Genomic DNA, 13,686 nt, shown 5'->3' with positions numbered 1-13,686 from the left:
TCAAAGATAATTGATTCTTTCTCCAAAAGATGTAGTATTTTAAAGAATCTGTGAGGTCCTAGTGATATTAAGTGTTAGAACAAGTAGTTGACTTAAAAAGAAGAGTATATTTATTTGTATGAAGGAAAAGCTGAGTGAAAAAAAATGCCATCATCTCACAATATATCTGGAAAAGATCATAGTCAAATTGTAATGTCAAAACCAAGGGAAGTTGGAAGATAGGAATGGAAAAATAAGTCAAAGCCTTGATTTACATGACTTATAATATTAATATGAATGATGTACTTTACTAGCACACTACAGAGAAACTCGTCCATAATTTGGGGAAAGAAAAGGCAACCTGCTCCAATATTCTTGCCTGGAAAATCCCATGGATGGAGGAGCCTGGTAGGCTACAGTCCACGGGGTCGCAAAGAGTCAGACACAACTGAGCGACTTCACTTTCACTTTCTTTTCCTTTTTAGTTAAGGTATAGTTGATGTACAATATTATATGTTTCAGATGTACAGCATGGTGATTTACAACTTTTAAAAAGTTGTATTCAATTTATAGTTATTAAAACTATTGGATAGTATTCCCTAAGTTGTACTATATATCTTTATAACTTACTTATTTTATCCATAATAGTTTGTACCCCTATCTTTCCCTCTCCTCTTGAGAAGTTTCTTTAAAGCAGATAATCTCAGTCCTAAGATTTTTTTTCAGTCGTTTTGTGTGTCTTATGTATTTGGCAAGATCCGTGTATCTCTTACATTGAAACTCAACAGGGAAAAAGGGAGATGATTTCAATCTCTTCTTGAAACTTAGATTTTTTCAACGTTTAGTTGAGAAGCAGGTATTAGGGAAGAGCTTTGGGTTTGGGATATGTCGTACTATTTTTAAATAAGGATCTCACTTTATTTGACTGATGACCTCTTCCTCCTGAATAATTCATTTGTTTATATATTCAAGGAATCTTGATACTCAGTAAGCATGCTCAATCTGAGAGCATGCAGAGAGCACCAGGAATCTGCCAGCTTCCTTGAGAGCCTTCAATGCTGGCAGGTGGCAACCGTGTCATGGGCTTCACATGACACTGGGTTTCAGATTTTCAGATCTTTCATGTTAAGAAGAATGTGATCCTAAAATAAATAAAGGTTTCAACATATTTGTATTCTACATTTGAGAGTTTGGTAGTTAAGGGCACAAAATCTGGGGCAAAACTTATCAAGTTAATCTTATGACTTTGGAAAAGTTACAAACTCTGTGACCATAAAAGGTGACAGTGTAGTGTTGTTATGAGTATTGATATGAGTTAATTATGTAAATTGCTTTGAAGAGTGTTTGGTACTAGTAAGAACTATATAAGTAAGAGCTTTTATTATTATTCTGTATTCTTGACGTATACAGAAGGAGTATGTGTGGTATGGTTTACTTATGGTTTACTTTTGAATTTTGAACATACACTCATGTTTTTTCCCCCAATAAACTTGAATTCGTCAAAAACCTCTTGAATATCATTGACTTTGTGGCCATCCTACCCTTCTACTTAGAGGTGGGACTCAGCGGGCTCTCATCTAAAGCTGCTAAAGATGTACTTAGTAGGTGTGTGTATATGCATATATTATTGGCCAAAGAAATGTTGAATTTAAAAAAACCTTTATAACATATATTTTATAACTTTATAACATATTATTCTAACATTTGAAGTTCTTTTTCAGGAGAGGAAGAATGCCTTTTAATTTGTTCCTTAATTCTTTCTCTCTCTTCAGTCTCAATGCCAACTCGTCTTCCCTAGGTTTGCTCTTTTTGGACAAGACTTCACCTTTAGTTGATAAAATTTAAACGGTAGCACAGCTCAAATAGTTTTTTCATGTTCATACCTCATGATAATCTGAACATTTAAGAAGAAAGCTGCAGTTAAATATGGGTGGCTTCCAAATTTCCATCAGTGTAGACTGCACCTTATATTTATGGTTGTCAGTCTGGATCTAATACCTGAAGATTTCTAGGATCATAACCAATATCTGGAGCCATTGTTTACATTTTTTTTTCAGCCTGCTGCCCTTTAACATTCTTTTGCAAGGATTTTATTTTTTGCTCTTTTTCTTACACAAAAGAGTCAAATTGTTTTCTAACATAAATCAAAACTTTTAATCTATATTAGCCGAAAGAAGAACTTGAAACATCCTTCCTGTGCAACTCTAATGGATATTACCTACATGTCTAAGTTCGTACAGTTGAGTAACATCCCAAATGAAATCTCCGAATATATGTTTATACTTCTTCATCTACAGGGATCAATGCTTTTAGACTTGGATTGAAGTATATTATGGTTCAGATCATTCTATGTTTCTTCTTTTATTTCTTTTTTTTCTCTACAGTTTATTGCTTTTGCTTCTTTATTCTTCATCCTGGTTTCAATCACAACCTTTTGCCTGGAGACACATGAAGCTTTCAATATTGTCAAAAACAAGACAGAATCAGTCACCAATGGCACCAGTGTGGTTCCACAGTATGAAATTGAAACAGATCCTGCCTTGACGTATATAGAAGGAGTATGTGTGGTATGGTTTACTTTTGAATTTTTAGTCCGTATTGTTTTTTCCCCCAATAAACTTGAATTCGTCAAAAACCTCTTGAATATCATTGACTTTGTGGCCATCCTACCCTTCTACTTAGAGGTGGGACTCAGCGGGCTCTCATCTAAAGCTGCTAAAGATGTACTTGGCTTCCTGAGAGTGGTCAGATTTGTGAGGATCCTGAGGATCTTCAAGCTCACCCGCCACTTTGTAGGTTTGAGGGTGCTTGGACACACTCTTCGAGCAAGTACAAATGAATTTTTGCTGCTGATAATCTTCCTGGCTCTAGGAGTTTTGATATTTGCTACTATGATCTACTATGCGGAGAGAGTGGGTGCCCAGCCCAATGACCCTTCAGCTAGTGAGCACACACAGTTCAAAAACATCCCTATTGGGTTCTGGTGGGCTGTAGTGACCATGACTACCTTGGGCTATGGAGACATGTACCCCCAGACGTGGTCAGGGATGCTTGTGGGGGCCCTGTGCGCTCTGGCTGGAGTACTGACGATAGCCATGCCGGTGCCGGTCATTGTCAACAATTTTGGAATGTACTACTCCTTGGCAATGGCAAAGCAGAAGCTTCCAAGAAAAAGAAAGAAGCACATCCCTCCTGCTCCTCAGGCAAGCTCGCCTACTTTTTGCAAGACGGAATTAAACATGGCCTGCAATAGCAAACAGGGTGACACGTGTCTGGGCAAAGACAATCGGCTTCTGGAACATAACAGATCAGGTAAGGCACGATTTCAAATGCATGCCATTAAATACTTTATAGACCAGTATGTCCCTTAAGGAGAAGGCACCTCCTCATTTTCTGCAAATGTTCAGAGTTTCCAGTTCCACCCCTTTACAACCTGTGTTTGTGTCAGGCTTGTAGATAGCTAGACTGTAGCTTTTCTAAGTGAATTCTAAGTGGAAGTCTGCATAGCTGGTCTATAGAGTTCTCCTGCTTTGATGGGAATGCCCTGTGCTGATGGTTACAATATTTTCTTTTGCCTGTTTGTTGCTTTTGTGCCAATGTTTCTTTGTTTCCCTGCACGATGTGGTGGTATGATATTGGACATTTTCCATCCTTCATTCTCAAAATGTTGATCTCCATATCATTTGGCTTGGTATGTTTGTCTCAGTTTTATCTCTGCCACATGGAGCCATGCATTTTGACCTAATTCACAAGAAGAAGTTATGTAAAAAGAATGGATGTTTACGTTTCAAAGACCTAAACAGTGAAGAGGTGACATGTAAGAATGCCCTTTGGAAAGTAAAGGTCTTCCTCAGTAATATTATGGAGGGTTGATTAAATTTTTATTATTCTTAAATTTAGGGTATTTCAATATAATTCCTTTGCTTTGGGTAAAGTGCTGTGTAGTACAATCAGCCCAACATTATGCAGGGTCTAGATGATCAGCTTTGGCTAATCAATAGGAAGGCTGAATATTTCTGTGGATTTTCTTGTTTATGCATTCTACACTGGGCTCTTTTCTTTCCCAGAATGGAATTTTGGATTAATTCCTGCTTGAAATTAGCTGAATTCCTACTTCTCTCTGTTGCCAAAGATAATCTAGATTGATTGACTGTAAACTGCCATTCAGTTTGCCAAAGTGATAGTCAATAGTGTCTTCTCTAGTCTGTTACGTCTAGTACAGATGAAATATTTTGTAGATCTCACAATTTAATTTTTTGTCATCTATGAAATGTAAAGATATATGCATTCCCTATAACTTAGATAGGTTTAGTCTTTTTCTTGTAGAAAAATGATTTATGACAATCCCATGTGAATAAAGGAGAAGGCAATGGCACCCCACTCCGGTACTCTTGCCTGGGAAACCCCATGGACGCAGGAGCCTGGTAGGCTGCCGTCTATGGGGTCGCACAGAGTCGGACACGACTGACGTGACTTAGCAGCAGCAGCATGTGAATAATTTAGCATTATTTAGAAATAACACTAATTAAACAAAACAAGCAAACTAGCAAACAAACGGGAAAAGCAAGTGACATTTTCACAGGTTGCCTCCTTAGCTCCCAGAAGCTATTATGGGTTAAATGGTGTGTGTGTATGGGGGTGGGGGGGACACAGCCTGGAACTGAACTGCTTTTTAAAAGATTTTATTCAAAGTCCTTATGTTTATTTAGTAGATTGTTTTGCAAATTCTGTCAGTATGTATCTGAGAATTGCTATGCCAGGAATGTCCTTATGAAAGATGGAATTTAGTTTGTGTTGCTGCCCTTATTAGATTGTTCTCAGGTACCTGTGCAGAGCTTTTCTGAAGGGCATGGAAAGGAGGACACACTCTCAGCTTGGGCAACCACTGTTATAAGCTAGCATCTAGGCTATAGGATGTGAAAGTCTTTGGCAAGTATTTAGCTTAAACGTTTCAAGGGCGTTTGGAGAAGTTGATTTTGTTCCATTGTTATGCTCAAAAATACTACGTCACTTCAAAACAGAGAGCCTGGACACAAAGTTTGTAAACTTTGGGGTTGTTTTCATTATGAATTTTGTGAAAAATTACTTTCAGAAAATAATGAAAGCATATGTCTTTTAGCACTGCAAAAACAAATATTTACTTAGGAGTTTTTCCCTCAGTAGGCTCCATTTTTAAAGACGTCTGTTTGCAGTATCTAGATAACATGTCAAAAGTGGAAAGATATTAATTCGTGTGCTGCTTCATTATCACACTATTTTGAATCATATTAGTTTTGTAAAAGTCGTTGTCATATTAGATAAAGTCCCACATGAAATTAAAATTTCCCTGAGAACACTTCTCTCCTTTTCAGTACATCTCCATTTTGCTCCATGTAAGTTTTGTGATGAGTGATGAGAATTCTGTTTCTTGTCACGGCGTGATTGCTGTGTTTTGTATTCTCGCGTGACTGTGCGATGGGCATCGGCGGAAACTCTTCGTGTTGTCTCATCTCCTCACCGTCACTGTCTGTCCATGGGCTCGGCGCTGTGACCAGTGCTCTCAGGCGACGACAGGACAGGAAGCGAGCCGCCACTGTCACCCCCAGAAAGGCTCCCCATCAGGCGTTCTAGTACCAGAGACAAAAACAGAAGAGGGGAAACATGTTTCCTGCTGACGGCAGGTGATTACACGTGTGCTTCTGATGGAGGGATCAGGAAAGGTAGGCATGCGTTTAATCAGATCCTAACAGGTGACAGCAATTAAATGCTGCAAATGTATGGAGTGATGTAAAATGCTCGTTCATCATTTGCTAGGAACAACTATGACATCATCGTGCTTTTTGCCTCATTACATCTTATCTCATTATAAACATTTAAAAATATGTATCATAACAGCCAACTTGATTGTCATATCTGAAAGACATTTCACCCTTCTTTCTTTTTTTTTTATTTTTTGGTTTTTCACTTGTCTATAGGCAGAATTGTAATGAAGTATTTAATAATTAAGTCAATCATCTAATTATTTTAATATATTATTAAATTATTATAATATATTCAGCAGTCTTGAAAAGTTATCTTTTTTCCTACAATGAATTAAACTCACTAATTGACTCTATGCATCTGTTTGATAAGTCATTGACAATTATAAAACAATAATAAAGCTTTTTCTTCAAAGTAAAGCATTAAACATACTCTAATGGTCTCTTATCCAGTGTTTGGGCAAATTTTCCCCAGTAATTAATCTGAATGTCAGGAGTTTGCTAAGGTACATGATCCTCCAGCCTTTCAGAACAGTATACCCAATCAGAGGAAAGGTTACTTACTGTACTTACAAAATGTACTTTCAAAATTTCTCTTCTAGGCAGGAATCATTTTAAGTTTATTATTATTTTTTAATTGACACTGAACAATTCCTGGCTCATAGAAGATACTTAATATCTGTTGAATGGATACATTGTATTGGACAGGCATCTTGGTTAGGAATATAGCAGCATACTGAAGCTCCATTCCACATGTGGTTTTAGTTCCCTAGATTGTGTCAACCATCTATGACTATACCTTAGGTGCTAGTTTTCATTTTCATTTTAGTAAACTTTACAAACCAAGCAACTGGACCTTTTTCATCCTCAAGAAATTAGTTTTGTGACACTTATAACCCACCCTTGTCAAAGTTCTGGTATGCTCTTAGAATACCTTCTACTTTGAGAATTCCAGTTGCTTTAGTGCCAAGGTTATTTTACTCTATTTACCAACAGAATAGAGAAAGAACTACAAATTTCTTATGAAGAAATAATAACTTCTTAGGAAATTGACTGAATTTGAATGAAAAGACACTCTAAAACTTCCAAGTTAGGGCAACTGCATTTTAAAAATATTGTGCTTATTTGCTATTCATTGCAGTTTCTCCCTACAGAATACTTTACCGTTTTAAGCCTAAAATATTTATTTTATGATGCCTACTTCCTTTGAAATAGCTTATTACCCATGTTGTGCTTCCTTTTTGTTTCTTCTGAGCACTTTATATTGTTCTTTCTGTCTCCATACTTGTGAGTAAAAAAAGAGAAGACAGAGGACTCTTGTTTTGTTTCTTTAATGTATAATACTTTAAATTATACTTCATTCCAACAACTGTCACTCTTTGCATCTATCTCTTGTGCCAAAATGTGTTTCAATTATCTGATTTTTCGCTATTTTATATTGTTACAATAGTTTTTAAATATTTTTATAGTTAATACTCTATCATAGTACTTAAGCAAAATATATGTACATAACTAATAATATAGAATATAGTACTTTAAGTGCCTTGTAATCTTAAATAACTATATATGTATATACATATATCCATATGTGTATATATGTATTTTTATTTATTATGTGGTTATATTTGGGTATGTTTTAAGCATCATTCAATAAAATATCACATGCAATATTTATACTAGGGTTACATGTTAAGACTCTAGCTAGAGTGTTTTTCTTCCATGTTAGATAATATTTTGAATTTTAAACTGTCAAAGGGGATCACATATTTAAAAAGACTTTGCAAACTATAAAGCATCTATATAAATATATATAACTATATATGTTGTTTATATAATATATATATTACATATTATACATATATTATATATAAATATAGTTTCCTGTAAAATGGCAAAATTCCATAGCAAAGCAATTAATAAGATATTGTGTTTATATGAGAAATCTATACGTGCGATCTTATTTCACAAATACAGATTCTATCAATGAGACCATCTTTGAAAACCCAACTATGAGCTTTTTAGTCTTCATCATTTCTCACTATAAACAAATTCTTCTTCATTCTTGCTTAGTTATTTTGTAGATCTGTGTTTTTTCCCCTAGATTGGGTAACGTTTCTGGCTATTTGCACTGAATCTTCTCAGCGTTTATTGTCATGTCTATTAGAAATCCATTCGTCTCTTCTCCTGTTTCCTTTATATAGATTAGAGACGGCTCCTATTATCCCCACTCACATATTTATCTTCTGTATGTTTCTAACAGTTTTCTACACTGACCTGATTTTTGAGTTATGTAAATTCTCCCCTATATAGATGAGAAAAATGACTGGATTCCCATTGTATTCTTTTTCTATCAACAAGTGTAAATGCAGTTGGGCATACATGTGGATTACCTAAAAGAATGAACTCCCCAAATTAGAACCTATGATTTCATTTATGCAGTAGTTTTAGTTATATATCATTTTACACGAACACAAACATACTCATTGATAGTGCACAAATAGGCAGTTTCAATATTTCCCCAAACAAATATGTGCTCTTAAAAGCTGTATAAAATGTCTATCATGTATTTAGATGTTAGTCCAAGTTGAGTTCAATGTTGTTTATTCTCATAAGTTATATTTTCAGTCATTCCATTCAATAAAAGCTTGATGAAGCAAAATTTTGTCAAATTTTCTAATCATAAATGAACCTGCAGAATAAAGGAAGAATAAATCTATATGAAAAACATAATTTTACTAATTAAATGCTGTTACTAAATTACAAGGGAACTCTTCTCAAATGGACACTGAAATTATAGTTATTAAAAATAAAAGGACTTATAAACAGAATAAATAATATTTATCTTAATGACTATAATTCAAAAAAGTAACTAAACATTTACAAGGGCAACCAGGATTTACATGTAAATAACATGATTAATATAAATTGTTAAACAGATTTTTACCTTTTTTGGAAGTCTCATAGGGAACATGGTTATTGTGAGGAACAAGATGTATATTTTTACAAGGATGGTTTATAGTTATTAACAACTTCTTTGATTCATGTTTATTCATAAGGCTGCTTTTAATCAAAATTAGTCAATGTTTATAGTCTAGTTTACATTTTTAGGTTACACTAAAAATCCAAGTCAACTTGAATAAATTATTCTTTCTACAAGTCCCAGTTATATTTCCAATCACATTACAGAAGAGTAATGATAATTAGCCCTTTAGGAATGTGAAGGTCCCTATGTAAGAATGAATGACTTGCAATTCCTTTTTAATTATTTAAGATATTCTCTCATTAACTATTCCATCACACACCAGAGCAGAATAAAATATATGCCACCTCACATGCTTTATAGCTCAAAATACTAATAAAACTTATAGGCAGATAATTTTCTCATTAGCAGAAATTATGTCCTAGAGAACTTTACTGTAATCAGTGGATGACATAAATTTTCATCTCCAAAATATCACAGAAAACATCTAATCTGCTGAAAGTTTGTGGGTGTATAGGTAGAGAGGGGGTTCCTACTAGTCAAACCTTACCCCACAGTAGAGCTATTTCATTTTCTGGATCTATAATACTTTTTCAGTGGAGCTGTCAGAACATTTATTTGCTGAATTGTATAATATGACTATTTTTTCAGTTAATGATTGCCTGGCTTTTAAGACAATTTTACTTCTACTTTTACAGTAGGTACTCACTACCTCATTTACCTGCCTCTAGTCTTTTCTAATAAAAAATACCACAATATATACTCCTTCCAATAGTGTCCTTGATGGGGTGTGGCTTGAGCGGCTAAGGCAAATCAGTGGGTTAAAGTTTGTGGGAAAGACTTGTAAGTGGGAAGGATTCTGTAAGTCAATGATTATCATGAACAGAAGATTAGAATGCAAGATAATAGGAAGAAAAGGTGTATTAATATCAAATTATTCTTCATTCCTGACAGGGAAGAATCAGCTGAAAATATATAATAAAATCAGATTTAAATTTACTGAAATGATGACTCAGTTTATATTATTTATTTTCTTTTTTTTTAATACAAGGAATTAGAAATGGGCATTCATTCTACATCACCTAGATAATGGCATTAAAAGCCATTATTGAGGAATCATCCTTTTAACCCCATAAAGCTGGAAGATTAAATATGCTGGGAAAGAGTTGTCCACTTAAACTTAAGCATGCTTTATTAGCTTAGTAAATACTAAAATAAGAATGAAAAGAGAAAAACTAGCTCAATTATTTTTTTTAGGGACATATTCTGAAATTTAAAAATATTAGCCAAATTTATATCTTACTTAAGTTGCTTTGCATAATTCTTAAAAGTTTGCTGATATTGAATATGTCAAAATTTCAACAATACAACTATAATTTGGAAAAGAATAGATTTTGAAGTATTACAATAGTAATTTGTGATAGCTGGCTTAATCTTTTGGAAATGACAGCTACAGTGAGCTTCATTTTTTTTTTTAGAGTTGTAAATTGTCTCAATATCGAATTGTTTGTAAACAAATTCTTTGAGCTCAAAAATAGCACTTTGATTACTCTGCATGATATTGTTTGTCTGTGTCTGTTTTCTGGTTGAATTCAACTGATGTCTGTGCATTTTTCCATAAAAGGATATGAAAAATCCCGAAGCTTAAACAACATAGCGGGCTTGGCAGGCAATGCTCTGAGGCTCTCTCCAGTAACTTCACCTTACAACTCTCCTTGTCCTCTGAGGCGCTCTCGATCTCCCATCCCATCTATCTTGTAAACCAAACTGCATCAGTTGGCTAAATTGTCTTAATTCAAGTACTGTTTACCCCATAATGGAAATAATTAAATGTAGAGTTACTCCAGACGCCATTAATACAGTATAAATCCTGCATGATACTACTATCTGAAGTCAGAAATGCCATTTGGGTAACTGATGGATCTTATCCTGGCTTTAAATGAATCTTATCCTAGTAGTGCTACTACTTCTCCGTATGATCTCCTTTCGCAATAAAATGACAGATAGCAGCAGATATTGGCGAGTACCCTAATACATAAACACATCTTCAGGGAGATATATTTAAATCATTGTGCTTCCAAATGCCAGCTACTTCATGGGAACTTCATTTCTTGTGACTGAACCATTCTGAAGATGTCTGGGATTCTGTTTTGAATGCACACATGACTTTGGTCAGCTCATTTGCATGGATCATCTTGTCTCCATCACCTGAAAGCAATGTTGCAGAGTTCGGGGACCGCAGATGGCTCGGGATATGTGTACTTGCATTGAACCATCCTGCTGATGTGAAAGAACTGATTGACTGTTCTGCATGTTGAATTTTGGGGCAGGGAGGGCGAATTTCTCTTTGACAATTTTTTTTTCTTTTTTATTCTTTGAAAAAAAAATATTTGTTTTAAATAGTTTAATTTCTTGATTGATTTACTTTTCTTCCAAAATGCTGTATTGGAGTTCTGAATGTCTCTGGTTGTTTGCACACAGATAACTGCAAAGAGATTGTCATTACTGGTTACACGCAAGCCGAGGCCAGATCTCTTACTTAATGGCTTGGGGAAGGCACAAAACATGAGAGAAAGGTAACTGCCAGCCAGGCTTGCCTCGTTTAGATAGGAATCGCTATTTGGACCTAGAGTCATGTTTTCTTTCTTTTAATCCCAGAATTTGTCATCATTTTCACAGTCAGGGTGCCAAATATCACTCAAAATTCTTGTCTTTTGTACCCCCTTCCTTTATTTAATTTATTATTTTTTTCGCAAACAACAAAGAGCATTGTTGTTCACAGGAAGCTTTCTTGACCAGCCTTAGATTTCTGAGTGACAGCATTAATCAGGTTTTCAGGCGGTGTTTAATCAGGTGCTTTGTCCTGTATGTTGTTCTGTCCATATGTCTTAGCTCCCTGTCTTCTATGTATATGCCATCTGTCTCCATGAAGCACAGAAATGCCTTGATAAGGTGTTCATGATTTTAGTGCTGAGTCTTCTCCCCTGCCCCTTGCCTTCTTCACTACTTGGAACAGCCTCTCTGCTTTGTGTATAAATTAACGATGCCCTGTAGACTGCCTAAGTTAATCAGTACTGTGAACCTTTTTGGTAAGCAGGATTTAAGCAGCAGTTTTACCATCGCATTTGGTTGCCTGCTGCAGCGTCAGTTTCTACTACCTAGCAACCAGAATTCATCAGTACACTCCAGTGAAACCCTTAGGGTGTCTTATTCAGTCCCAGTGGAAGATATTCTGTTTACACATCCCTACAAATGCAATAGCAGTAGTGCGTCTGATGTATTGAACATGAGAGGGAAGAAAATGCCATACTATACATTGAGAGATAAACAATATTTCTAAGGCATTTAGGATCCTTGAGACTGCTAATTCCTAATGCTCATGTTTCTTTTTGGTTAGGGAGACAATTGTCACTTTTAGAATTGGCCACATAACATGTATTACTTTATATCCCCAAGTCCTAGAGCATGACCTGCATGTCAGAGACCTTGTACAGCAATGTATTTACCCAGACATAAACAACTGATATTTAGAGATTCAGAGATGCTTTTGATAACACTACACATAGAAAGTTATAATTAAACACAACTTTATGGTAAAGGAATTAATATACTGTCTGGTGGTGCTGTTATTGACTGCAGTGTTGTACAGAATTTATCATGGATTTTTGACCGCTGAAAAAGGGACAGTGGAATTTAGCCATACCAAGGACTGTTCTGGAAACAGACTCCTGCTGCTGAATGTGCCCTGACGTGCCCAGGTTGCACTTGGAAGAGATCCTGGTGTCTTCATGAGGCATGAAAAGCCTGTACAAGAACTGTGGCTGGAACTGATTTGGTGCTCCCCATATGAGTGGTCTACTGAGGACTGGCTGGTGTCCGTGAAACAGCTGTAAATACCAACATGTATGCATGGGTCAACAGCTTTGGCCATCTCACATCAAAGGAAGCCAGAGTCACGATCAGCATCTCTGGAGCTTCAAGTAAGGCCCACACCTCTGTGAATTACCCTTTGTGGACCTGCAGTAGATTGTGCTGTGATCATAAAAGCAGTGATATTGGTGTACTATAGGTCTGTCTTAATTTTCTTTATTTCTCCTTCGTTTGTTAGATCCATGAACACTAACTGTATCATTTACTTTTAATAAACCACTTATACTAGCTTGTCATATTATGTTGTAAAATTTTCAGTGCCTATTTGTCAAAACTGACCCATTTGGAGTCCCACGTTTGTTTTAAGTTCTGAAAAGTTATTTGACTTAAACTCATTAATATTCATGATTCAAGTATTTTGTCATTGTTACCTCAATTATAAATATTAAAAAAATAAAATTCTGGCAATGAGAGTATTTTTTTATTAAATTATCAAGAACAATGTCAGTATATAGTAGAATATTAATTGAATTATATCCTAAAATGTATATTTTGCATAAAAGAGATATTCTTCAATCGATTACTTTTTTTGTGAATTTTGTGGCAAAGAAGCTTGTACTTGTCTTTAAAACTGTTGTAGTTGAAACTGTATAAGAATTCATCTTGCTTAATCAGTATTTCTGGAATCTATTAGTTCCCCTGGGACTCTGAATATAACATACAACCTAATTATGAACCCCTGTGCCATGGACCTTTTGTGACCATCTCAAGGTGCATGCATAACCTTGATGATAATTGGTGAAAATGTAACTAACTAAAATGAAGAATAAAAGGCAAATAAGTTGGAGATGAACTTGAATCCTATCTGAATAAATTATTCATGTTTTTTTCTTGCCTCGTCTCTTTGCTTTGGAGTTTTCAACAGGCTTTACCGTTTTTATGCATCGTGATAACAAAAGACACTCATGCATAATAAAATATTTGAGATGAAAGGATTTGTAAACATACATAGGCCACATTTTCATTCAAGCCTTAGACATGTAGCCAGTGTTTTCCTTTTCTAAGTGATTTTTTCTCTTATAATTCTGAAGTGGTAAAATTATTATCATGGTATTTGAT

At 35.2% G+C, this 13,686-nt stretch overlaps 1 protein-coding gene across 1 annotated transcript in view; it reads left to right on the top strand.

Moving 5' to 3' along the window:
- KCNC2 (potassium voltage-gated channel subfamily C member 2) overlaps positions 1–13,453 on the top strand; it is a 226,029-nt gene extending 212,576 nt beyond the window's left edge. Inside the window, exons 3-5 of the mRNA XM_081586798.1 lie at positions 2,364–3,291; positions 5,514–5,678; positions 10,322–13,453. Coding sequence (XP_081442924.1) covers positions 2,364–3,291; positions 5,514–5,678; positions 10,322–10,458 — 1,230 coding nt within the window. The 3' untranslated portion in view covers positions 10,459–13,453. The remainder of the gene's footprint in view (positions 1–2,363; positions 3,292–5,513; positions 5,679–10,321) is intronic.
- Positions 13,454–13,686: the final 233 nt, after the last annotated feature.

Source organism: Giraffa tippelskirchi, chromosome 4 (genome assembly GCF_054371585.1).
Source record: "Giraffa tippelskirchi isolate mGirTip1 chromosome 4, T2T-mGirTip1v1.2.pri, whole genome shotgun sequence".
Taxonomy (NCBI): Eukaryota; Metazoa; Chordata; class Mammalia; order Artiodactyla; family Giraffidae; genus Giraffa; species Giraffa tippelskirchi.
The sequence above is the reverse complement of the archived record's forward strand: the minus strand, read 5'-3'. Positions and strand labels throughout refer to the sequence as shown.